A 27,854-nucleotide genomic window follows, 5' to 3' on the forward strand; every position below is an offset into this window, starting at 1 on the left:
AACCAATTGTTAGAACCCATACTTGGTTTCCATACCGAGTCGATTGATAAATAGCTTTTAACGCATGAGAAATCAAACCATAAAAAACATGATACAAGCTCAATATACATAGACAAATCATGATAGTTTTCCTCTTTATTTTGTCTCAAAAAATGTAGGTACAAACAATGACTGAATCCAACAAAGACACCTTGATAACAATAAAAAGAAACCAGATATGAGATTCTCACAAACGAGCCACGTAGGAGTTTGATTGTGTGACATATCTCACCCACCGATATGGGTTGTAGGAGGGTGACTTCTTTGCTATGTGTAGATATCTTACCTGCCCAAAGAGAATCATGCCATGAGTAGGAAGGACGTTATTGCTTATTACTTTTAGCTCAAAAGCAAGCAGCATATACCTTGACCAACACTGGCATCATATTACAAGAATATAATCTCAAAAACCAAAGAAATACATCATTGAATAAATTATTATAGACCGAACTAAAATAAAAATCATCCAAGTTTTTTTGTCGATAGGATCCTTATCGGGCAAACCCCATGAGATGTTGGGCAAAATTCCTAGTCAAAGCAAACTCAAGGATTTGAGAGTTTGGTTGGAGGGTAGAAAGTTCTGCTTCACATATTGCAGTTTGTCCAAACTAATGAGTCAATCAAGAATTGTGACGACCAACGCCTATGCTGAAATTTGTAATTTATTTATTTTTGGTTAAAATGCGACCTAGAAAATATTCAAACAAACAATTCCTGAAGCTTGTTACATAAGTAGCATGCCTTATTGGAATGTAATAGCTACTCTGTACTGTTTTGCAGTAAATGAAATACTATAATTTCATGCTAGCATAGCCACTCCAAACCCCGAGTTGATGGAAATCTTGTTCACTGGGCTGCCCTTTTTATTTTCATCCTGAGCTCTATGCTTGGTGTGGCCCTTCATCATGTCTAAATATCTATCAGCAGATCCTTTTCTCATTTGAACTGTATCGCCTTATATTAGTATTTCTACATTTAATCTGTTTTTAAGTACTTCTACTAAAACTTGTTTTATATGTTCTACAAGGTAACTTAGTTGCAACTTAGTGATTCTGAAGAAGTAGAACCTTAGACTATATGTAGGCATAAAGGGATGAACAATTTCAAATAAGCATTGAACTAACACCTCTAGTACATATATAAGATACTACTGTTTCTGATAATCCAGTCATGATCTTCCAGAAAATTCACTTAAAATAGGCTTGCAGGTTGCAGCTTAAGTTAATGTTCGTTTATGAGTAACTGAACATGTCTGCTTTCAGATTATCACCTGCTGAAGAAAAAAGTAATAGCAATCAAACAAGATAATGAAAATCATCATAAGTATGGTAGAACTCAGTAAGGTGGCTGGAGTTGCCACTCAACCCACAAAAACCATCCAAATAATCATCGGCATTTTAGAATAATTCGAGAAAGAGTAATGATATATAAACAAAGCCACTTGATTTGCGCCCCCCTATTTGATCAACGGTGATCCACTGACTGTAATATTTAACATAGGATCAAAGGTAATAATTATTTCTATGCTGAAAAATAAAGCATGACCCACTGTCTGAAACTGTCACCGATGTGAAGTCTGAGGTGGTCAATATATGCAATAACACCTCCACAAGTAAAGAGGTTGTTTTTGGGCATCCAGGTTGCAAAGGAGCAGACCCATCAAAGTGCCAAAAAGAAACGAACATGCTGATAAGGGAGTCTAAGTAAATCATTGCCTCACCTGAAGCTTTGATGCATTGTACATTGGTATTGTGAAGTTCATGTTTATTGGTCCAGCCTCTCTAGCAATGTTTCCTGAGTTTCAATGATTAAAACTTTTACCAAACAAACACAAGATTATAATAAAAAAATACAATCTAAGCAAGTATACATGTCTCTTACCATGTGATTCCTGTGAAAATGTGAGCTTTGCACATAGCGTGTGTTCAGACCCACCCACAATCTGAAGCATTTTTCTTAGTGAGATGAAGATGTGAACAAACAACTTAAAAAACAACAATACAAAATATCCATGCTTGTATGACCAAGATTTAGTGGAAGACATGACACGTTAAAGCTTGGATCATGAGAAGTTTCTATAAGAATGGCATTTTTACTATTGATATGTTGTAAAATTGATATAGTTTGTAAAATAACAGCACAAATAGAATAAAACGAAAAACATAGATGAAAACCCTGCCTTCTTTAGACACCATTCAAGTCTTTTAGCTCCCTCTTTAAAATCAGCTGTCTGTCCAACAGCACCAGACTCCAACTCAAAACTAACCCTGTACATCATTGTTCAAAGATATACTTATCAGCAATGGGGAATCAAATATAGTTTGAAATCATAAGTACTGGTTTATCTCTTTGCCATTAACAACTAACACTTTATAATCAGAACCATCAATCGTCGAACAACACAAATAAAGAAACAAGCATGTATCATGCAGTACTTTGTAACATGTTTGGAAGAAAAATAAAGAACTGAAAGAACATGTGAGTGATATCATAATTGGAGATTGTGTTGCCGATTCACTAGTGAGCTATTATTTGCATCCACCATTTATGAAATACCAAGAAAGATATTCCAACTTTACTGAATAAATTTCATCAAAATGAAAATTTTATCTTTGTGAACTGCTTCCTGACCTTGTACAAATATTAACTATGCACATATTTCCTTCGAGGTAGAAATCTAAAGGTCAGAAACATAAGAAAGAATGACACCTAAATTAGAAGACACAAGATACAAGAAAGATAATATCATCAGCAGTAGCATATTTTGAGAATTGAGATTTAATGAGATGGGTTAATTTATGAAAAAATCAACCACAGTATTACATGGATTAAAGCCAACAGATATCCAGAATATAAAAGTCAAAGCTATGATTATAGTGGGAGTATGCTTTGTCTGGAAGCTTATCTTTCTAGACTAATTATGTCATGAAGGAGGGTTGTTAATACGGGTGTCATGAATAGGTGGAATGAGATTGATATAAAAAGCTTTCATTATAAATGGAAGTGTTGTTTTGCCAGTAACGCCCATTATGAGGATTCATCAGCTTTTAATGGACTTTTCTCTCCTGAAAATCTGACTCTCTAGTTAAAACTACGATCTATGTACTAATGAGCACACACACATTTCTGAAAGTATGCAATCATAATCATCGAAGTGGAAAAAATTGGTCAAAGCAACCTGCTGATAATTCAGAATAATGCACTTATGCTTACTTGTAAGTTAAAGCTAGGAAACATAATGGCGAGTGCTGAAGAAGAGATGTGAAAGAAAGAAAAAAGCACCTTGCTGCATAAGTTGGCACCGGCATTTGTACTATAATTGTGTTAGCAGTTACACTCGCTGCAAAATCAGCACGTATTTTTATAATAGCTTCAGCCTGATAGCATAAAAATATTGCGTTCAGATTGATCTTGGCCATCATGAATAATATTTATGTATAAAAAAATCTTTAACAATAAAGGAAGCATCCTGTAATAATGAGGAGATAAAAAAAAGGATGACCCAACCTTTAATTGTCCTGCTTCTTCAATCAATGCACTAACACGAAAAGGAGGCTTAAATTCCTGAGTCATACGATAGTTCATCGCAGCAAATTCTCCATCTGGAGGTATCTATCACCAAGAGAGGAACATTAAATGATTAAATACCTTGCGGGAAAAAAAAAATAATTCCCTAAAGATGCTGCTTTTGTAAGATATATTCTAATTAATAGCATTCTCTATTAGCATCTTGATATATATGGAAAGCAATATACTCACTAGTGATAAAGTTCGGTCCACATCAAAGCTGTCAAGACGAACCGATTCATGGAAATTACAGTCATCAAGTATTACAGCTCCTCCTGCTGAACTTCTATAGTCTGTAACATAACCAATCTTGCAATGATTAACAACTCAGAAGCTCACTGTATATGATTCAATGACACAGTAGCAAAATTCTCCAAAATTCTAGAGTTTCAGAGATGTTTGAGGAGGCTAAACGAATCACTGGATACTGTTCCAAAGATGTTATCTATTCAACTATCAACAAACATAAAGATCTATCACTAATGACAAAACTCCAAATAAAAACTTCATTACAGATTACAAGCTAGTGATGCCATTTTTTGTGTGTATCCTAGTAATGTCTTTTCCCAACTGTCTAATTCAGCCTCTCTCATACTTATTTTTTAGTCACAATGAAAGCCATATTAATTGAACTTCTATACACTATATCCATTAAAAATCCTATTTGTACATACTTATCCAATTCTTTTTCTGATTTTGACATTTTTTTTCAATTTTCAATTTCAACACTAGTTAGTCTATACATGCATGACATTGCAAGATTGAAAACTACTTAGACACATCAATACTTACAAAGTGGCACACCAGGATCCATCTAAAGCCAATGATATCATTTAATATTAATACAGTTTACATAGGACATCACGTAGAGGTCAGAGATAGCCATCAAAATGGCTCAATACATGCAACCAATGGTTTTAATCACTTGTGTGATGACTAAACTAGCTTATTTTCCAATAAATTAAACAGATATGGAAGCATCTTGTACCTACAAAGTGACAGACACTAAAACTAAACCTATAAAAGTCAATCTAGAGACAAATTTCTGCTAAGCCTAAGATGTCTGTTAAACATGAGATATTACAAAAAAAATACAGACCTGAAGTTTAAGTGAAAACAAAGCAACAATATAATCAGCAGCTAGGAGACTAGGTTTGTTCTCACCATAAACAGAAGAACTGTTCCTACCAATGCTCAAGTCCTCATTAAGAGCCAGACGAATTTCTGGGCTTCCTGTCAAGTAGCTTTTCATTTGAATGGTGCCATCAATCTCTGATGTGAGTATATAACCCTGTTCCATGTTAACATCTGCTGTCAGAATGGTATAACATAAAATGCATAGCTTACATGGAAAGAATCACACATCTTTACCATGATTCTGACATACTCATGTAAACATGGAGTTTCTGCAGGATCCAAATTTGAATAAACAAAGGCTTAATACAAATGAAAAAATCTTCTGACCAACCATGTGCCTGATTAACCCTCTAAAATCAGTGTCTAACCTAATTCCTAGACGAATCTAGGTAAGATACAAACTTGCCTAACAACCTAGAATGTTGATTAGCAGGTCGAACTAGCTACCTCAATAGCTGCAGTTTAAGCTCAAGCAATCAAGGAGCAACTATTCAAGAGTAAGGAAAAGTAACAAGCTTTCCAATATAAAAAATGACCACCTAAAAGAACCATAGAAGCAAACAAGACAACAAAACACCTTCAAAGAATCCAGAACATATACACTTTAAACATTGAGTTCCACAAGGGTCTCTATTGTGGAGACTTTCGCACTGGGCTTGCCCTTTTCTGCATGTTAATTTCCATGCAGCAAGCTAGGAATAAGAATTGGAGTACTTGGCAAAAGTAAAACATAGATACAATCATCCAACAAACTAAAATTAATGAAACTAAAAGAATAATTAACTTTAACATCTTTGGTTCATTCTGACCCAAAACTACAACCAAAGCAGGTCTTGATCAAAACAGCACTACAACAAAGAATGAAAGGGGATTCATTCCACTATTAATTGTGATAGTTTGTCCTGTAACCAGAAATAATTTATTTCCTTTAAAAGATAATATAACCCAGAATACTAAAATTTCCATTAGTATTTATTGTTGCAGACACCAATTTATTGTTGACAAGTGCAGGCTTTGAATTTAAATTCTGTAGACCACAAAAAGAATGAAGAACATGAACATAGTCACGGAAGAATTAGCCAATAATTAATCAAGAACAAAGAGTAAGCTAGGTCAGTAAAATTTTTTAATGGCCATTAGTTTTGTATTTAATTAGGAATATAAATATTGGATGTGCCATTTGGTATGAACTTGTAATTATTGATCCAATGGCCGACTGGTATGCAGACCGAGTAATTTAATCTGTTCCAGTCCCAAACCAAGCTTTCCACACAGTATGCTAACCATACTCTACTCATTGAACAGTAAACTAATTGACATCAAATTATATTGGTCAATAGGCTCCGCCTCAGAATCAAGCTATTGCATAGTAAGATCACTGTACTATCCTTATCAAGCAATAAGCAGTTTTGAAAGAGATCTGAAGCTGAAATTAAATAATTGCCACCCCTCGTGTTGTTATGAACAGTAATTGTACAATTTGACTAATGGTGTTCATTTTAGTTTGCTATAAACCTTTAAGCAGATAGGACATTTCATGTTGTATAAATCAGCAAAATGTAAACATATGTTTAGAAGGGCAGGTTATTGGAGTCCTAGAGTGAATAACGAATTTGATAGAGGACTTATCTAATTTGGCATCCAAAAGCTGGTCTCCAATTAGCTTAGATGAGACAAGATAATATGGATTTATGATACCACATACATTTTGTTGCACAAACATGTCTACATGAGCATGGAGTGATAATCTAAATAAAGCAAATAAATTTTGACACAACTACTCATGTAATCGAACTGACAAAAGACAGATTTACTCACACTAGAGCTGAATGTCACACTTATTTTTTCAATAATGTCAACAAATATTTCCTCCCTCTTTCTGCCACCAGGTTCTGTAACTATAACAGATTTGGTAACAGCTGTACCAGGCATCTTTTTGGTGCCTTGCTGCAAGTATGCAAATAACAGTAATAAAATGAAAGTCTGAAACATAAAACCAAGTAGATGAAAATAAATTGTATACAAGAGGAGAACTAGGAACTTAAGAGATTCTCCAGATGCATGGAATAACTAAAGGATTACTAAATGGTACCATAAACATTGATGCCGGACCAAGAGGAGGCACACGTGTGGAATCAATTACAATTGGTTCATTAAATACATATGACTTCAAAACCTCCGTAGAAGTTGTTTGTGGATAACCAAAGTCCTGAAATAGAATTTCATATGCAACAGATATAGTCAATTGTCAAAATTCATATCCATGACATAGTAAATAACAATTGCACTATAGTAGTCAACCGTGTCCTGCAAAATCATGAAGTAAATAATTAAATATATTAACATTTGAATCTATGTAAGACAATGAACATATACTTACAATAACTTCATCAAGTAATTCATACACGAGCACGAAATTTTTTCGCAACGAGTCTTCGTTAAGAACCCCAAGATAATCTTTTGTGACACGAGCAATTCTTTGCAAGAGCTCTAGAACAAGAGAAGGTGAAACATTAACTCTTGTTGTTGTCACAAAGAACAATCCCGCAATCTTCACGTGGATGTAGTTAACCCCATCCACATTCTATTGTCAGAAAAAGACAAAAGAAACAAGCTGTAAGGCTTAGTGACATATAGATGCATCACTAACATAATTCCTATATGACACCATAAAGAATGAAATATATCAAGAAAGAAAAAAAAATGGATATGACAGAACCTATTAATAATTTCTCTAATGAATAATCGAGAACGGACAACTCCTGAGTTGTTGATTCATTGTGCTAATCCTGACTGTTCCTTTGTGCATTCATAACAATTAGACAAGACATATATGATACTTTACTAGCCTTGCTTACACAAATACCTACAAAGACAGGAGGTGCCTCCTCTTCTTCATCCTCTTTCCAGAACTTCACTTTGCGAAAAAATATCTCAGCACTTCCTTTTGAAACTTCCCCACGATCTGCATCAATTGTTCAAGGTAAATTTAAACTCAACTTCTCAAATGAAAAGGAAAGAAACCAAGCCTACCCACCAAAAGCTCAAGCATAAAACCACATCATAAAGCTCGGAAATATAAAACTTAATCCACTAAGCATCAGAAACATAAATAAGAACTGGACAAGAAAATTTTAGGACCTGCAGGAAAAAGGACATATTGTAATACTTTGCAGATGGCAAATTTTATGATGATCAATGACTTGATTTTACATGTCTTTCTACATTCAACAAAGTACAAATGCTTGGAATGGTATATGTAATTACCATCCATGTCGAGCGTCGCACACACTATCTAGTCGAATTAACCTATCTGACATGTCTCATGAAAATTTTTCGAAGAAATAAGAATCAACATAGAAAAACCTAAAAAAGAAAGAAGACAAGAAAAAGAAAGCAAAATACTAAATCAGAAAAGAAATTGAACATTGATTGTGATCCATGAATCTAATGTTTTCGTAATGATTTTGCAAAACATGCAAATTAAATCATTTGGTGGAACCTTTTGCCATGTGAATATGAAAAATTGACACTCCTCCAAGAAGACATACTGCCTTCTAGCAGACAAAGCAACATCGAAGTTGAAGCCATTTATGCATTTCCTATCTATATTTTCTTATTGAAGAAGTCATGGATAAACAATGCAGCTAGAAGTCTATTAGCAGAACCAGATGTAATTATGATACAAATTAGCAACAAAAAAAGACGTCGTCGTGATCAAATGTGTACAAAGCAAATAATCATCTAAGAACACCCAGTTTCAGAAATAAGCTGCAGATACATCACATGTCTAGGTAGCAGAAAATATCGCTTTCATTAACATATATTTGTAGCACAAAAGATAGAAAAGCAAAGATGCAATCTGCCAGCAAGATGGAATTTTGGAGGGCACTGCGTGCTCGCATAAAGAACTTTCGAATATGACCAAATGCAAATTTGGTATCAAATTAAAGAACCGTAATCCCAGCACCATGGCTCCAGACGTCTTATAGGGCAAATGTTGCACAAAAGCGATCATCCATTAGATGAATCCGACTCAGCCCGTAAACGACCGACAAGATCCAAGAAAGAATGGATGACAAACCTTGGATCCGCACAATCGACAGATCTCAAAGTCGTAGTGACAAACGAAATATAGGGTTTCCATCAAACGATACAGAGATCCACGGACCTCATGCCCTATTGTCGAACTATGGTTAGGGTCTCGACCAAACGACACAGGCGAACTAGCGATGCGATCGCAGACGAATCGAGAAAACGAAAGGGAGAAGATGTTTACAGTCACGGAAGACGATGTTGTCGCCTCGCTGCGACAGCACGAAGAACTGGGCGATCATCGATTGTCGTCGAGACCCACACGAACAAGAAAGAAAGCGAGCGCCTATTTGAGCCGACTGGATTTATATGTGTCGTCGCTGTGACTGACGCGAGAAATTTAGATCAAGAAGCCCTCCTCGCTGTGTGTGTATATATATATATATATACACACACAAAACTTAAATATAGGGGGATTAATTTGTCATAACGACGATGACCATATTACGATGACCATAAAAACAAGAGAAGAGATCAATCTCCAAAATAGTATAGTAATAATTATTATTACATTCATTAGTTTGATGTATAATTATATTAGCATATCATTTGGTCTCTCCATTCACCTTCATGGAAGATGTTATTTATTGTATATTACAGAAACATATGATTTCAACTTGACATAAAAGATAACCCAATCCAGTAAGACCTTCATAGCCAAAGTGTTCAATTATGTAATGCATTTAACTTATAAAACACATGCTGGGCCTTTTAAAACATTAGTTGGTTGGTCTTCAAAAGCATCCACACAGAAACAACAAAAAACAATCCAACCTTTTCCATCCCTTTGTTCTTCTCCCCCATCTTTTTGTTGACATTTCTTCTCTTCATCCTGCCTTCTTCTTCTTCCAGAGTCTCAAAATAAAATGGGAAAAGAGGCAAAGATAAACAGCATCATGGTTGACAAAAAAAGGCCTTCCAACCTCTTTTTGAGTTGAGTTACTGTGGAATTCTCTTTATTTTTCTTTTAAATACAGATCACAAGGTCTGTGGAATAAGTGATTCATTCAGTCACAGCAGTTGAGAGCTAATTGACTTTTATTTTTTCCTTTGGATTCTGAAACCCATCTGATCTTATTTTGAACTGATTCTTGAAGTGCATCTTCTTATTGTTTCAGGGTGTCAAAACACGAGATGCCTGATGATGGTGCCACTGTTGTCATCAAAACTAACATTTAATGAGCCTCTTTGGCTAGAGTGCCTTTCTTCCTCCTTTTGAGCTTCTGGTCTACACTTTTTTCCTGTTCTTGCCTTTCCTAACCTCCCTTGGCAATTGATCATATAGGGGTCATCATCTCAAACTGAATCCATATCATCCTGATAGAATTGAACAACCATTTCCACTATGATGCTTGAAGCAATGATAGGCTTTCCATGGCAGTTTCCAATTACTTCCTCTACAATCACACCAAGAAACAATGTAGGCAAGAGGAGGATCCATTCTCACCATGAGATTATGTGAGGGTCCTTCCAAGGCAAGAATGTTTATACAATCCTGTCAAAGTCTCAAATCTCATGTTGGGAATATGGTAACAAGAGCATCCAATAGCTGGTGAACCAACTTCCAGCTGTACTTAATCTGCACAGAAGCCTTATAAAACCAAGCAAAATGCATGTGAAAGGAAATGGTGTAATTCATAAAGGAGCAAAAGAAGTTGATTTTCAGAGGGATGACTAGTTTCAGAAACTTGTAGGAAAATATGCAAATATCACACACAACTTGGCTGAGCATAATTAACATTAGATAGAATGTACTTTAATAATTACAGCAATTCTAGATGCTCATGGTATTTGGATGCCAAATGGACTACCAAATCCATACCTTATATTGCGAAGTCATGGAAGGAAACCAGATGACAGAGGATTAAGCAACATATGCATGGCAAATATCAGACAACACAAACAAGCTTAAGAAATAGAATGTCCGAACATATTTCCTCATCACCTAAAAAAGCTTGGAATATACTCGCACATATTTTCTTATTACCTGTAAAAGTTTGGATTATACTCACACATATGCATGTGTATTATATTACATGTATATATATAAAGTCCAGTGTTGTAATTGACCAGAGAATTAACAGAGAATTAACAGGTTGCAAGTGCAGTTGTTTGGATGCTACTTGAAATTAAGGTAGAGAAGCCGGCATCCGATGTTCAGAGAGGAAGGAGGTGACAGTAGTTATATGATCTAAAGTGCAGGAGAAAGGGTTAATGTGTGAGACAACACATGAGAGCATGGTGAGAGTATCTGAATTCAAATTTAACTTGCAACCTCAACATGCAAAAGTATGTCATGCAGCATTTCAAACCACAAATTCATTTATAGCATGTGAGGACCGAGTTGCATGTGCAAATACTGGAAGTGTCTTATTTGCAGGCAATCAAATGCTTCTAAGTGGGGGTACTGTTGTGAAATGACATGCAAGAAGACCATTTGCGGGCCCTCTTAAGTGTACATTGGTACAAATAGCTGCAATGACATTGATCACAGTTATCACAATTCAGATTTAAGTTTTGCAATGTGTTGCAGTCATTTAACTGGGGAAAAGGATCGATTCCAATAAGAACTTGTCTATTGAAATCACTTTTAAGTTTTATGACAATAGTAAGCACTTCTTTCATAACATGCACTCTACTAAGATATCCCATTGAAATGTACCAATAAGACTTTAACCCAATAATATGTGAACTAAATAACAAGAACTGTATTAATATCCAACCGGCACGCATTTTACCTCAAGATGAGCGCCAAGTTTACAGCATGTGAACATTTATGCTAAATGTCAACTAAGCAGAATTAGAAACATAGAATTGAGTTGCTAGATTTTCAACAAAATGTACAGGATCGTGCAGAACTTTAATTAAGATATATGAAAAAAAATAACAACATTTTCTTTAGAACTTGCTGCTACATCCGATACCAACCTAGAAAGATTGAAACTTTTATACATGTAAACTGATATATTATGATCAATTTATGCCAATTTTAAAAACCTGTCATATATCTGGTATAGCTCACAGAAAGTATGCATGTTATCAACTATTAATAAAGGATGCCATGTTTATTTAATCCCTTAACTTGATATTCTAGCTGTAAGTTATTCCTTGCTGAACTATATTATTTGAAGGAATACTACTAAGAACTAGAATATCTATGACATGTAACAAGTATAGCTATTTCTTGTTGAACTATATTATATGAAGGAATTCTTCAAATTAAGAACTAGAATAACAAATGTAGAAGATGGAAAAAAAAAAAGAATTAGGATATATATTACATCAAGCAACACTGGAAGGGTCATCACAGCCAATCTAGGCTTACATTCGCTAAAACAGAATCCTTATCATGCAACTTGCTAATACACATAAAGATACATATACAACCTTATAAATATCCTAAACGTCAAGTGTCATCAATCCGTTAACTATATGATCCTAAGCCTTTTAACTATGGTTCCATCCAAGAGAAGAGTCCTTGCAATCATATGGTGCGAGAATGTTGCCCGAACTTGATGTAAAGAATGTAAAGAAGCAAAATTTTGACTTGGTTCCTAAAAATAGTTTCAAGAACTATTACAGATATTGAGAATAAACATGATATCAAGGTTTAAAGCCTAGCTACTTAAGGCGGAACATACTTTGCCACACGAAATCAGCACACAATGCATGACAATTACCACGGTAACATATACAAATCTAAATGACCATGGTCATGCCTTGTCAAGCCACTGGGGATACTAACTGTGCCAATAGCCTACCGGTCAAGGGCCTGAAATGTGACATCTTAATCCTTGTTATGTGGTATATAAAATTTAAACCTCTCATGAAGGACCTGATAAAAATAGTAAATCATGATTTATGAACAGGTTTTGTGTATTTTCCATATCATCCCTCCTCTTTTTAATGTCAAAGATACAATTAATTTATTTGAATTTGTATGCGAGGTGCATCATTGACCCATCCCTCAATATCATCAATGGTTGAACTATTGTATCGGCGCATAAAAATACATCCATATAAAGAGTGAGCGCATATATCAAAGTCTTATAAAAATGCATCCACATAAGCTAGGCCAAAAATTGGTGGCCGAACACATCATGGCATGATATAAGTACATCAAACTTCATTTGACAAGGACAGATCCTGGTGAAGTGCACAAAATGCATCCACATAAAGAGGCTCCGATGAATAACAAACAAGTCTACACTGTGAATGCATCTTAGCTATGCTGTGGATTTAAATGCATAATCTAACACAGTCATGGTGAATTTAAGGAAAGAATATGACAAAAAGTATCAGTTTAGGTAATTAGAGAATCAACAATAATATTCTAATATAGCTTCAAATGCGAATAACCAGATAAAAGTACTGCACAAATAAAAGGGCCAGTGCACTCTGCGGAGCTTCTGCCAAAGTAGAATGTATGGAGAGTTACTCTATCCAGCTTTGCCTAAAGATATTATTCAGTGACTTGAACTCTTCACACTCAAATTGAACCAGTGCAACCTTAATGTGGAAACAAGATTCAGGATCAAAGGCATTGGATTCCCGATGGTCCGGTCTATAACATGTAATACTGGTGATCGTTGCCAAATTGAAAACAGCAAAAATATGATTATACTATTCAAACAATTCTGTGCCACATTATATTAGCAATCTGAAGGAGCACAAAATTTCAAGATACAAAAAGTTCAAAAGAAACATCCATTGGAATTACTTTTTAGGTTTTCTAGAATATCATAACCAGGAAAGATTTGTTGGGTAGGTAAGCGAACATGGTAAAACTAATGTGATATCACTATTATTATTAGTTTTGGGAATGCTAATCAGAAAAAGAAAATGAAAGTACCTTTCATAGAAAGCTTCCTTCCTTGTCAAATAGCAGAAGCCACCAAGTACTCTCCAAACTAGGCAAATAGTGAGCTCAGATATCAAAGTCTTATGAAAGTGTCAAGGACCAGGAAGCATGGCCGATGACTAACATAACCTAAACCAGCAAATTAGAATAGGAGAGAGATTATTCTGTCACCATAAATTAGTTTCTGATGTAGAAAGGGATCAGTCTCCAATACATCAAATGCTGACCCAATTAAAATACAACACACTAGAAGTGATTCTCTCTCTTTGGCCAACTGCCTCAGACTCCTTGATCACCTTGAATTCATTACTAGTACACTAGGGCACCCGCAGAGGTATCTCTTCATCCCTCAGAAAGGGAAGATTCTGCAGGTTGTCCAGAATCTCATCCGTAGCATTGACATCTATATGAAAGTTCATGGTATAGTCATCATTTCCTTGGACTCCACTCTCAGAACCACCCTTCAACTCTTGATTGATATTAATACCCCTACCTTCCACTCCCCCTGTATTTGTAGGCATTACCTCACTGCCGGCCCACTGCTCAGGGTCAACCGTCGGCGGGTTTTGATCACCATTACGTTTCCGTCGGTTCCCACCACCCAAAGGCGACTTCTTTGGACCTCCTACGACCTTTTTCATTGCCATCTTCTTCTTACTCCTCGTGACCGGCCCTGTCGATTGCGGTTCCACAACGTTTCCTGTATTAACAGTATTCTGCGGCTCGCGTGGTGGCGTCACATCCTCCTGCCCATGTTTGGAATTCTGAGATGGGTCGATCTTCTCTGAATTGGGAAACATGGGAAAGAAGGGTTTCCATTCGCTATTGAGATCGGGAGCGCTGCAATTGCCGGCATAGAAGCTCGGCCCACCAGGAAACCCGAGAGGGAAAAAGCCCCAAGAGCAGTAGTACATATTGGTGCCCGGGACTACAGGTGGCGCAGCTGCGAGCTTGGTGGCTTGGAACGGCCGGCGGCAGTTGGGGCAGCGAAGGGTCAGGTTTAGATACTCCCTGGCGTACTGGTGCACGTGGCAGCAGGAGAGGCAGGCGGTCCAGAAGGGATCGGCGGCGGCGGAGGAGGAGGAAATAGGGAAGGGTTTCGAGGAAGAAGCGGCCGCCGCTGCGGCTGCGGAGTTGGCGATGTGGAGCTCGGCGTCGAAAAGTGATTTCTTGGTGGGATCGGAGAGGACGGCGAAGGCATCGACGACGAGGCGGAAGGCCGCGTCGGCGCCGGGAGCCCTGTTTCGATCTGGGTGGAGGAGGAGAGCCAGGCGTCGGTACTGGCGCTTGACGGCGGCAGCATCACCGGCGTCGGTGGAGGAGGAGGAGGAGGGGGAGGGGGATGGGGGCGGAAGCTGGAGAACGGCATACCAGTCGACGTGGTTGTTGACGCGGCGCTGGGAGGCAAGTAGGACGTCGGCGACGGCGAGGATCTGGTCGACGCCGTCGAGGAGGGGATCCACTTCCATCGCCCGCTCCGCGAACCGCTTGGTCCCGAGGAGGTCGCGCACCCCGAGGAGCCTCTCTGCGACCGCCAGCCACCGCTCCGCCTCCGCCCTGCCGCCTCTCCCGCCGGGATCCATCTTGCACGCGGCCGTCTCTGTCTGGCGAGTGAAGAGAGTCCGAACAGATACCGTCGATTGCAGTAAATGACCAAAAAAGACAACATCCTTCGCCGCGTTACCGTGCCCCGTGAAGGGTATCAGTGTCTTTTAAACACCGGTGTCGGACATTTATGACCCTGCTCTCGCTCGTTGATCAGCCACGTATCCTTTTCTATTTAATTAAATTACCACATTACCCTTCACTTTGCCAACCCTCTTTTTGGCTAATGTTCCGCGTCCCCTCTCCATCAACCCAAACTCGTGGATATCAGTGACGTGGCTCTCCGACCATTCGACGTGTACAGATGGGGGACCCAAAAAAGTGTCGGTCTCGGGGACGTGAATCCTGAAATATTTCTTTCGCGTGGTGAATGATGAGATGGGAGTCTTCATGCAGGAGACACATTAACAGCCAAGTTATGACACCCCACGTGTAATTTGGTTCCAATTAATCTTGATTTTACACGGTGTGCGGATACGAATTATGTTTGCAAAGGTACACAGAATTCGGTGTGCACATCAGTGTATGTCAAATGGGAGGTCGATTTAATATGCACGACATAAGCTATAATAATTTTTTTTGAAAAAAATTAAATAAAAATAAACATTCTAGTGCATGAAATGTAGTGCATGATGTAATTTTGTAAGGTTATTGAAAATAGTTTTTTGTATAATTGTTTTCCCAAGTTAGATGAGTATTTCTTTGGCTTATTCATAAAAAAGAGGGAGAAAATGGAATTTTGGGATCTATTCATGTAATGCCAAGATTGATTTGATGAATTTGAGGGAACATGATTGATGAGAAATTTACTGAGATCAGAATATAAAAAAGAAATGAAGACTTTTCATTCTTTGACTTTTGCCTAATTGGCATCAGCATCCAAAGAGAACTTATTACCTAAACACATGGGTGTGTAATCCATATGCTGAAAAATTAGGACTGATTTGGTGAATTTGATCCCAAAATTATTTGCTTTACATCTACTAACTCTTTTTTGTGGTTTTTGCAATCTCAATTGTATATAATGATGGATGTATGCTTTATGTTTGAATGCCGACGTCGATTGTCACATTCGATGATCAAATGACTCTTTAATGAAACTATGACCGTAGTTGCATTAATCGCTTATATATAGCACTCTATATATACTAATATACTATATTCTACTCGGATGAAGCCATGACTTAGTTAATAGAGGCCATTTGACCGATCTATCCTTCACTATCGATCTTTCATCTTTTGGACATCAATCTTATGGAGAATGACTTTGTGACATTAATATGAATCGGAATTAACAGGATCCAAATAAGGTCAATGATTTTTTTTATCATAACTGTAATGGGATAATCAAATTACATCATTAATGAGTATCGATACAGAAATAATATATTTATTACTCATTTAAAAAATTTAAACTAGCTTAGGAATAATTCACGTACGTACTATTCATTTAATGAGGAGAAAAATATTGTAAATACAAAAAAATAAAAAAAATAAGATTTGATCTTGATTGAGAATTAAAATTTATGAATGAAGAGTTTAAAAATTCATATATATAAGGACGAAAGTTAATCAATGAAGAATATTTTTTATTTTTAATAAAATTTAAAATATATATTTGATTTAATATTTAATATTTTTATTTTTATAATTATGCCTATAAAAATAAACTATAATATTATAATAGGAATCATTACACAATGGATTAGTAAATTATGTTATCTTCCAACAACAGTTATTGGATCAAATCCAAGTTCGAATCTTGTTAGAAACAAATATTATTGACGTTTAGTCAGCTCGATATGGTCCATACTTGTATGTGCAAGATTATATGAAGTATCTCTAAAGTGGATCCGAGGTAGAGGTGTCAAACTCCCGAGGTAAAAGTTTTGTACTCCCGAGGTGAAAGTATTGTTCTCCTAAGGTCGAAGTATTGCACTCTTGAGGTGGCACATACATGAAGATCAAGGTCAGGGGAGGTTTCCTGACTCGATCTCTCCAACACTCAAGTTAGTAATCCAATGTTCATAAATGTGGGCACGAATAGTTCGAGAAAGGAAGAGTCATCCTTTTCCTATTTAGGATGTGTTTTTATAAGGAAAGAAAATTTATGATATTCTTCATCGTCATAAAAGTAGATAATGTAGTTTATGATTACCTTCCTTATCATAAAGAAAGATAAGGAAGTTTGTGATTGTCTTCCTTGCTATAATGAATAAGAAAGAAGCTTGTATTTATTTTGCTTTGAATATTTATACATGTAGGCGGATAGAGGATAAATTGGATGACACTTCGCAATTATGTGTCAGCCGACGATAGATTTTCTATCAATAGTCATGCCCCCCCTGAAGATATGCTTCGGGACTTTTACAAGAGGGGTTTGAAGTGCGTCGTTTGATTTTTTCGACATAAAAGCATCCGAGATCTCATCTTATAGGTTAGTTTTTCCTGAATCAAATGTCTTAGGTACATTAGGCCTTATGCCCTCGTCATAATAGGTTTCTTTATACTGGTTGTGTTTTTTCGATTCATGTGTTTTGGGCACGTTAGGCATATGTTTTTGTCATAGTGGATATCTCTTAATATGAGTAGAGTTTTTCTGACTCACGCATATCAGATGCATTTGACCTTATATCTTTACCATAACGGATTTATCTTAGCGTTAGTCGGGTTTTCCCGACTCATGCATCTCGGGAGTATTTGGCCTTGCACATCTACCATGACAGATTTATCTTAACGTGGGTTGGATTTTCCCGACTCACATCTCAGTTGCATTTGGCATTGCACCTTTGTTATAGTAAATTTATCTTAGCATGGGTCTGGTTTTCTCGATTCATGCGTCTTAGGCGCATTTGGCCTTGCACCTCAATCATAGCAAATTTATCTTTTCATAACTTGGGTTTTCCCAACTCATGTGTCTTGGATGCTTTTGGTTTTGTACCTTCGTTACAGTGGATCTTTGATCTTCCTAGTATGGTAAGCTTCAAATCTTCTCTTTATCGTGGTGGATGTCAAGTCCATTTTCTGTCATAGTGGATATTGGATTTTTTTTGCTGTGGGAGACTTTAAATCTTCTTTCCATTATAGTGGATTTCTCTGCCATAGTGGATCTTGGGTCTTTCCGCCATGATAGTTTTCAAATCATTTTTTCGCTATGATAGATTTCATGTCCTTTATTCGCCATAGTGGATCTTGGGTCTTTCTGCCGTTGCGGGCTTTAAATCTTCTTTCCGCTATAGATGATATTGATTCTGATCGACACACGATGATGCTCTCCACCAGAGATGTCATGATGGATCTCATCACCGATGATAGTCTTGGTAGCGAACCGATGGCCGAGGTGGTCGATAAGTGCTTATACTCGACTCTTCTTTTTCGAGGTGGATAATAGCCACGACAACTGAAACACCGCGAATAACGTCAAGGTCTCTTCCATAATGGGCATGAGGTATAGAAGGTTGTCCTACATGACATAAACGAAGATTATCTTGAGGAGCCACCTCTCAAGCTTCTTGTCATTTAGGATGATGGGACCCTACAGGCTCTCTCACATGATGCAATTTGTGAGGGCATCGATTAGGGTAGGCTTACTAGAGCCATTCGTCCAAAGCATTGTGAATATCTCCACTTCCCCCACCTTGCTAAAGATAGAATTCAAGGTGGATCTGAGGTAGCCGACGTCACCTTTAGGGATCAAGTCATCAAGCTTAAGGGCACGGTGCTCCGGAGAGGCATAGTTATTGCTCTTGACGACATCACTACTGTGGTCACCAACATCACTTATAGGAGAAAAGTCATCGAGCTCAAGGACATGGTGCTCCTGGGAAGCATAGTCATTGCTCTCAGCGATATCATCGATGTGAACATTGATGATGCACTTAAAAAGCTAGCTGAGAGTGATGGACTTATTATCGTCATTACCTCCAGAGGTCCAGTTAGCATTAGCTCGAGGGCTATGAGATAAAGAGCTAGTTGAGAGTGATGGACTTAATGCCATTGCTATCTAGGAAGCCCTAGTTGGCATTAGCTAAGGTGATGTGGTGGCTATGCAGGTTATCATGGTCAATGTCCTCGGCCAACCATCGAGGAGGATTGTCGATCGAAGAATGATGACTTATCCATGAATCGAGGCATGATATTACTTCACTATCCTGTTATATCTTATTGGAGTCTCTGTCGGGATAGTTGGGGCAAGAGTAAACTAATAGCTTACATCATGCCCATTAGCATATGCACCTATTGAGTGAGGTTCTGGAACACCTCAATGGGGATAAGTAGGTGGCTCGGGTTGGTCATATTTTTTTCGCCAAGATGACCTCGGGTATGATCGCCAGCAACCTCTCCACCAATGACCAGAAAAAGGAAAAAAGACTTAAGCCTCATCATGAAGGCTTAAATCACGAGTGATATATGAGCTTCTTGCACGCCTTAGATATTGTTGGTGAACCAGGTGATAGAGTTGAAGAGTGTCTCTTCCTCGTCTTGCTTGAGTTTGAGTAACATCGTTGCTGATGGCCTCGGGCATATATTCCTAAGAAAGTAGAGTTTGAATTCCTTTACAAGTTAAGTAAATGAACCAACCAAGAGTGGCTTCAAATGAATGTACCACTCTCGTGCTAGGCTTCTCAACATCCTTGAGAATGCATGGTATATCAGAGCATTCAAGATGTCGTTAGGAGCCATCTGGGCACTAAAGGTGACAGTGTATTTAATCGAGTCAGTACTGCCATCAAAGACTTCCAATGATAGGAGATAGAAGTTGGTTGGGATTGATTCCTCTTGGATATTCTAGGTGAATGAGGATCGATCGAACTTCCACTTGGACTATTGAACTCTCATCGCATCTCGTCTAGACATTAGTCTATTTATCGTAGTTGGACCTTAAGGGAGACATACATTAAATCCATTAATTAGGTCTCAGATTCGGGTGGAGCAGAGTGGTGGTTCGATGGTGCGTTGAACTCCACCGTTAGGTAGTGGCGATTGGTAATTTCGTGGACCTTGGGCAACCTTAAGATGCTATCGGTTAAGGGGATTCCAATGGATGTCGATGTCAATGGTACTTGCGACATCATTTGTGACTGAGATGATGATGTTATTTGTTGGGTTATTGGAGGTAGGAGCAAGACAACAACTTGCAATATACCCATAAATAAATGCACTTGATAGGCGAGGTTCAAAAACACCTCAACGAGAATGTGCAAATGGCTTGAGTTTTTCCCAAGGGGTGAGGGGCCTGGGTTGTTGAATAAACGCTAATGTCTCATTAGTATCTGTGATAAAGTGGACGTATCTATATATGAGAAGGATGACAATTGTCTGATGAGTAAAAGTCCTGAGTTAAGAGGTGGGGCCTCCTTATTGGAACGTTCGTTGAGAGGGTTGATAGACAGACGTTCCTATAATATCAATCCTCATTTTAGTGTCCAGATCTATATATGTAAAATTTTTCAAATTATCTCTGAGATGGAGGTGTTGAACTCCCGAGATTGAAATATTACACTCGTGAGGTAACTCTTACATGAAAACTAAGGGTCGGGGGAGGTTTCCCAACTTGGTTTCTTCGACATTTAAATTATTAATCCGAGATCTCTAAATGTCCACCCCTCTTTTCTTGTATATGATATATTTTAATACCCTATAAGATGAAAAAAAAATTTATAATATCATTCTTTATCATAAAGGAAGAGAATAGAACTTAGAATTATCTTCCTTACAAGTTTATAATTATCTTTTATTATAATGTAGGTGAAAGAAATTTGTATTTTACTATTTTAAATCTTTATACATTGTATCATGCCAGGTAACCTCCTTACCTTTTGAAGTAGATCTAACTAGCTAACCCAAACCGATAGCATCACTTTGGTTTGGCACAGCAAAAGTGCAGCCAAATATGTTTCTCTTCTTTATAAAATTTAATTAAAATTTTCAACCTAAAATGTTCTTCACAAGCAATAAGATCTAATTATATATTACTCCTGTATTTACATCCTCTTAGTATCACAGTCCTTATACCTTAAGAATTTATACTGGGATTTTCGTAATTATGAAATTAAAATAATTAAAATTATTTTTTTTCTAACGCCTCTTCCCATGTTCACCGTTCTAACGAGGGCTTCACCACATGCACCATCGTGTTCGATTTCATCTCCGATGAATCTGTGTAGCTAGAAAAATTGATCAGAAATGTAGCTAATTGAATATAATGTGGTTTTGGTGGCAATTCAAGGAAAATTTTTTAAGTTTATGTTCAAATGCAAAGATCATTTGTTCCGCGACGGTGTTCTTAGTTAGGCAATTGAATAATTATGTTTTGGCCGTAGAGAGCGGACTCATGTAATACTAGATCTATCGTTGAACATTAAGCACATCATAATCCTAATCATAGGTGTCAAACCAATCAAATGACTGATGTGACATGTAATATGATATATAATCTTTTTGTTAATTATTATAATATTTTTATTTTATATTACTTAATGTATAAATATATTATGATATTTATGGATCACGATAATGATGATATCATGATAATGAGACCGATTCACCTTTAAACATAAACCTTAAATAATCATAATCATAGGTTACTCGAGAGGGATATCGAGATAACCAAACAGACTGGTGTGTTGTATACCTGTTCATATGATAGAGGCAGTTAGTCTCATAGCTGCTCATGTGAGGACACAAGGGCTACAGTGTAGATGCTCATTGGAGAATGAGTTAACGGATTGATCCACTTACGGAATGCTAGGTGGTTGATGATACTTCATTATCAGATAGTGATTCCGTCATCCTATTAGTATACATGGTACTTAGACTTGAGATAACAATGATGTCATGTATGAGTACTCCACTCTTTGATACTAAATTTATAGGTTTAGAAGTTTCAAATCTAGCACAGTCGGTCGTCGAGAGTGATAGCCAACCTTACGAGGACTATTGAGTATCAATAAAGGATCATCCGCTGTCAGTATCATAAGAATAATATCTCATGTGCTCTTTTTCAGACAAATCTTTAGCCAAGATCATTCGGATTGAGAGAGAAAGAGTTTTCTAGGAGAATCCGATTAAAACGAAATTTGAGAAGAAACCGTATGAGCTTGACAACATCATGCCCAATGTACAAGCTCTAGGATATTAGATAGATGAGATACTATATGTACAAAGTAACTGATAACATGTAGGTCCAAATGATTGGATTCCTTTGTATCGTCTGAGACTACATCATAGTGATCTAGGACGTCCGCAATAGATGAGTCGAGTAAATTATTATGAAGTTAATAATTCACTGAGTCAGAAAGAGTTCTAACAGGTATAACTCACGACCAACTCGATATTTTGCTTAGAGGGTAATACACATATGATATGTGTTACGACGAGTAGAGGTTCAGATATAAGATATCCGTCGAAACCCCTATTGGATATTCAATAAATCGTTGAATTATTGATTCTTATAGATAATATCCAATAAGATAAATGAGAGATTATTGGATAGAAATTCAAATGATTAAATATTTGGATGAAGATGTAATATCTAAGATTCATTAGTATTTTATGTTTTTTCCTTACATAATGTCGCCCTTATATTTTTTTACACATAGCCCATATTCTTTAATGCAATCAAAAGCCTCTTCAGTGCTCCAGGAACAAAACAGAGTTACCTCCTCTAACATTTGATACACTGCATCGTCCACCGACGTGTGCTGGCAGTCATCTTCCACCTAAGAATCGAAGCTAGGGGTCACTGAGGTGAGCACACAAACTCTACGAGGTTGGCAAATGATGCAGGGAGGAGAAAGGAGGTGGAGTCCGGCGTACCTTGAGACCGAAGAAGTACATGACCATCTGGTCGACGGAGGTGACGTTAAGGTGCAGCGGCAGGAGCGGCGAGCTCTTGCACCCCGGCCACTAGCTTGAGCAGCTGTATCATTAGCACCACGATGTTTGCTTCGTCTTTGATCTCCTTAGTGTTTCGGAAGATATTATCATGGTCAATTATGCCACTACCGTTTCCCACGGATGGATCGAAATATGGTGGTGCTTGCGGTGGCACCCTCATCGGAGTGATGGACACGTTAGCGTCGACACCTTCATTGATAGACTCGGACGCCACAGCGGACGTAGCGGCAGCGGCGTTGACGGGGTGATCGTCATCGTAGAAGCAGCTGTCCTATTGTCGTTATCTATTAATTTGTGTCAATCGAACGTATGATTTAATGTGTCTTCATAATTACGAGATGTAGTTATGAAGGTGAAGTACAGGTGTAATTAGCCCTAAGGAATATTGGAACCAACACGCTCACACATTATAAGAGGGGACCGGAAGCGAAGGTGGCCGTCCTCCTCAAGAATTCACCTCCCCCACACACAAACTTCTCTTTACTACAGCAGTAACACTTGTTCGAGGCAAAGAATCGATCGATCCCCACCGTCGCATCTGAGATCGACGGGTGTGATGTCGCCCTACAAGATCTGCATGGCGCATAATATTCTACTTCGATCCGTCCAAACTCTGACACACTGAAACCAGCCATCATCAACGCCCGTCTCAAATGAGGGTTTTAACAGCTAGCATTAAATCGAACACCTACTTGTAATCCTCTGAGAGGCAGAAGTTAGTCCATAAGAGAGAGAGTGTGCGAAAGAGACAGGAAGAGAGGCCTGCGAGTGGCCTTGACGGTGACCCATGAGTGGGTCTTCGACATGGCGAGATACCACCGCAGCAAGGGCCGCTGTCTCCTCCCCTTTTTCTGCAGCCTCTCATTTTCCCTCAACCTATTGGTCAGTGGTCTCTGAAACTCCCACCGACGGACCCAATCGGAGCTGCGAGGAGGAGGGAGGAAATCCAGATCTCATCCCTCGTCGAACTTAAGATTGGTGAGTTCCCCCTCTTCCTTTTCCTTCTTCTTTTGTTATTGTCTTTTTCTCCTTGTTAGGGTTTCTTGTAGGGCTTCACTTAATTTGGAAACAGATGCAATGTCTTTTTCTTTCCATATTGACGTACTTTTTTGGATCGATGTGATCCTCGGTTCACCATCTCGCTGTAGGAGGAGGAGGAGGAGGCGAGGAGGTGAGATCGGAGAGGGATGGCGAGGGAAAAGATACAGATAAAGAAGATCAGCAACGCGACGGCGAGGCAGGTCACGTTCTCGAAGCGTCGAAGGGGGTTGTTCAAGAAGGCGGAGGAGCTATCGATCCTGTGCGATGCGGAGGTAGCGCTCATCGTCTTCTCCTCCACAGGCAAGCTATTTGAGTTCTCCAGCTCCAGGTACTGCGCTTCGACCTATGTATCGTTCATGGTCCTGTTTAGGGTTTCAACATTTACCTCTCCCTCCATATCCTCCTCTTCAACCATTAGCTTCGACTTCACCTCGAGAAGAGAGATTAAAAAGGGGTTTCTCTTATATTTAGCTGGTTCTGTGTCCCCTTTATGTTCTTGATATATAAATATGTATATATATACGTATATACCTTAGCCAAGTTAATGTGCATGATGTAGTTCAGGAGAATCTACCACTTGATTATAAGACATTTATATATTGAAAGATGCCACTTGATCAGACTGAGAGAGTCCGTCATGAAACTAGTGAAGAATATGGTAAGTTAAGGAGAGAAACCTGTGTGTATTGCATGAACAGCAAGCTCTTCACAACCCTGCAGTATTTTCTGCTCTGGTAGCTTACATGAAACACTAGTGTGAATCTGTAGGATGTTGTCATAGGATCATCGAAGTAGAGAAGCAATGATTTTTAGTAGGATAAGCTTGATTTCAACTGAGAGAACTCATCTGACAAAGAAAAATGGAAGCGTGAACCTCTTAGTGCAGGCCATCAAGGAAAGCAATACCAACTGTGGAACATTGTTTTGGATTGTATGAAAGAACAAGATAGTTTCCTTTGCTCACGAAGTGTAGTCTTTAAGACAGAGATACTGGTTGTTTATCTTATGGAACACATCTTGAGAATATATGCATGATCATCTCCTTAATTTGATATCAGGAATTGGCTAATTTGCTCAACAACATCAAGAAATCACACATCCAGTAGAAGTTTCATTCTGGAGTTTAATGTTGATGAACTATATAATTATGATCAACCTAGTCAGTTTACTAAAATTAATTTTGCTGCCATATTACCCCAAAGATCTGGTCAAAGACCAATCTTTACAAACTCTAGGAAGATCTATGTATGTACTGAAGAATCAACAAATAGCGATTAGGATCAAAGCATATATGCCCGGATTCTTCGTAGTGGCATGGCATGTATTATGTGATATGCTCATGCTACCTGCATGTTGTTGCATTACGTACTAGCTTGGCACATGCACGCATGCAGCACCTTAAGTAATTGCCATCTTCCTTCTTCATGATAAGATTGTTACCACAAAGGATTACATAATCATTTAACATTTGGTTCCCTAATAGCTTTTTCTTGTTTGAAGCATGAAGGAAATACTCGAAAAGCATACCACACACTCGAAGAATTTGGAGAAAGAAGAAGCACCATTGATAGACTTAAACGTAAGACTCTTATCTGATTAGTATCCTCTACCAATATATTTAGTCTAAGCAGATGTAGTCTGATAATTAGTTGACCATCTCAGATACAATCATGTTAAGGCTGTTATACTTGTGATGTTATCTTGGCTTCCAAGTATTCAGCTGATGCCATGCATGCTTATAGCTACTGGAAGGAGGGATGCCAAAGCAATCACTGCATGCGCATTTTGATGGAAACTATGTAGCATATTATTTGCATTGATCTTGTTGTTTCCTAGACATCACCTCCTCGTAACACAAGAGTGTGTAAGTTACTATATCAAGAACAATCAAGATTTTTTCTTCTTGATTTTGGGCTTGTCTTGTAGCTGTGGGGAAAGAGGAGTTATCATTGCCTGCTAGAAAAGTTTATGCTTGGTTCGATGATATGTATGAGACAATAAGAAATCATCTGTGAATGTATTGACTTAAATTAGATGAATGTATTAAGCTAATTTACTTTCGAGTTTGTTTCCTTTTTGCTATTGACTCTGTGTTGATTATAAAGCCAATTGCTGGATTGCGTGCTGTGAAATAGTTGCAGATTATATCTAAAGCAGCAAACTAATCATCAGCATCTTGTTGTTCTATTGCAGTTAGATGATAGCAACTATACAAGCCTGAGCAATCAAATTGCAGATGCAAGCCTTCAATTAAGGTCTCTTTATATGCAAAAATATTTATGTATACATATGCATGCATGTAGGTTTTGCTGACTGAAAACATGCTTTGATGCAGGCAGATGAGAGGAGAAGAGCTTCAAGGGTTGACGATCCACGAGCTGCTGTGGCTGGAGAAAACCCTCGAAGAGGGATTAAGAAAGGTCCTGGAAACAAAGGTAGAACATTACATCTGAACTCCTTTGTGATAATTTCAAGTGTTGTTTACCAGTTGCATATTTCATTTTTCAGGGTCAACATATCATGGAGCAGATCAACGATCTTCAAGAAAAGGTGGCCTTACTGTTTCCTGCAGTACTTTTGTTGGCTGATATCATGTTCTTATAAAAAGAGGAAAATCATGCATTATCATGTGAGTGAACTCAAACGAATTAGGAAACCATCGATATATTTCAAGTACTACTGTATCAGATAATGGTCATGTACATGATGAAGAGATTTCCTCAAGAAAAAGGAAAAAGAATGATGAACAGATGTATCTATGTCAACTCATTTCCTTATAACCAGTCTGTGTGTGTGTGTGTGTGTAAGTTGTTGGTTTACCTCCTTGATAATGCTTTCTTGTTTCACAACCAGGGGAAGAAGCTGATGGAAGACAATGAGAAACTGAGGAAGCAAGTAAAGCCTTCTACTCGTCACTAATTAATCTCCTCTTTCTGCTTCAGTTCTTACTTTGCTCAAACAGCTTATGGAAAGCAGGTAGTAATGATGGCCAGGGAGGAGAAACAGCTCGTGACTGAATCAGAAAACATCACATATGAAGATGGGCAGTCGTCTGAATCAGTTTCTAATGCTCTGCAGTTAAGAATGCCTCAGGATACTGATGATAACTCTCACACTACACTGCAACTAGGGTACTATTCAACTTCTCTTCTCTCTTGGTCTGTATTTATTGAATATTTTGAGGAGGTATTGCTGTTCTACAATCAACTTATCAAAAGCTAGCTTGTGCGCCCAAGTATTCTTTACCTGCATGCATTGCTGAAACTTCAAGAGATGCTTAATGCGATTGTGCTGGTTTTGTGCAGGTTGCCAGTGTCAAAGTGGCTGTGACCGTGAGAGTTCTCTGGACATAGAGCTGCAGGATTATAGTTGTCGTGGATATGTGCACTCCTATATGATGAATGAGTATATAACATAACGTTTCCTGCTAACTACGCTGTGGTAAACGACTCCTAAAAGTATATGAGCAGTCTCTTGTGTGATTGATGACATCACTGAGCATTCAATAATCTTAGTTGGCTATGATGTTTCCATTACCAAAATCTTCTGTAATACGTCGTGCTTTTAAGGTTTTTGCGTTGATAATGTTGTAACTTAGAATATTCTAATT

General features: G+C 37.9%; 3 protein-coding genes across 4 annotated transcripts; 1 reads left to right on the forward strand and 2 right to left on the reverse strand.

Moving 5' to 3' along the window:
• Window positions 1-105: 105 nt before the first annotated feature.
• LOC103968668 (AP-4 complex subunit mu) lies at window positions 106-9,187 on the reverse strand. Of its 2 annotated transcripts, none has more exons than XM_009381960.3 (13): window positions 9,023-9,187; window positions 7,614-7,708; window positions 7,124-7,327; window positions 6,836-6,952; window positions 6,562-6,690; window positions 4,771-4,897; window positions 3,799-3,899; window positions 3,547-3,651; window positions 3,322-3,416; window positions 2,219-2,306; window positions 1,921-1,981; window positions 1,760-1,833; window positions 106-325 (listed from the first exon to the last, which is right to left on the reverse strand). In XM_009381960.3, exons 1-13 carry the CDS (start codon window positions 9,078-9,080, stop codon window positions 227-229), a joined length of 1,353 nt encoding a protein of 450 aa, XP_009380235.2. In that variant the 5' UTR covers window positions 9,081-9,187; the 3' UTR covers window positions 106-226. The 2 variants fall into 2 exon arrangements, with proteins under 2 accessions (XP_009380235.2, XP_018674449.2); XM_018818904.2 differs by having other exon boundaries at window positions 7,602-7,708; window positions 9,023-9,182.
• Window positions 9,188-13,749: 4,562 nt separating this feature from the next.
• LOC103968669 (uncharacterized) lies at window positions 13,750-15,361 on the reverse strand. Its single transcript, XM_009381961.3, has one exon. The coding sequence runs from the start codon at window positions 15,280-15,282 to the stop codon at window positions 14,017-14,019; it is 1,266 nt and encodes a 421-aa protein (XP_009380236.2). The 5' UTR covers window positions 15,283-15,361; the 3' UTR covers window positions 13,750-14,016.
• An 8,518-nt stretch (window positions 15,362-23,879) lies between these two features.
• Window positions 23,880-27,766, forward strand: LOC135625065 (MADS-box transcription factor 22-like). The gene is made up of 9 exons (XM_065129355.1): window positions 23,880-24,181; window positions 24,352-24,572; window positions 25,745-25,823; window positions 26,438-26,499; window positions 26,580-26,679; window positions 26,753-26,794; window positions 27,098-27,139; window positions 27,221-27,375; window positions 27,550-27,766. The coding sequence occupies exons 2-9, from the start codon at window positions 24,391-24,393 to the stop codon at window positions 27,572-27,574; spliced, it is 687 nt and encodes a 228-aa protein (XP_064985427.1). The 5' UTR covers window positions 23,880-24,181; window positions 24,352-24,390; the 3' UTR covers window positions 27,575-27,766.
• Window positions 27,767-27,854: the final 88 nt, after the last annotated feature.

The sequence above is a fragment of the Musa acuminata genome, chromosome BXJ2-10, assembly GCF_036884655.1.
Source record: "Musa acuminata AAA Group cultivar baxijiao chromosome BXJ2-10, Cavendish_Baxijiao_AAA, whole genome shotgun sequence".
NCBI lineage: Eukaryota > Viridiplantae > Streptophyta > Magnoliopsida > Zingiberales > Musaceae > Musa > Musa acuminata.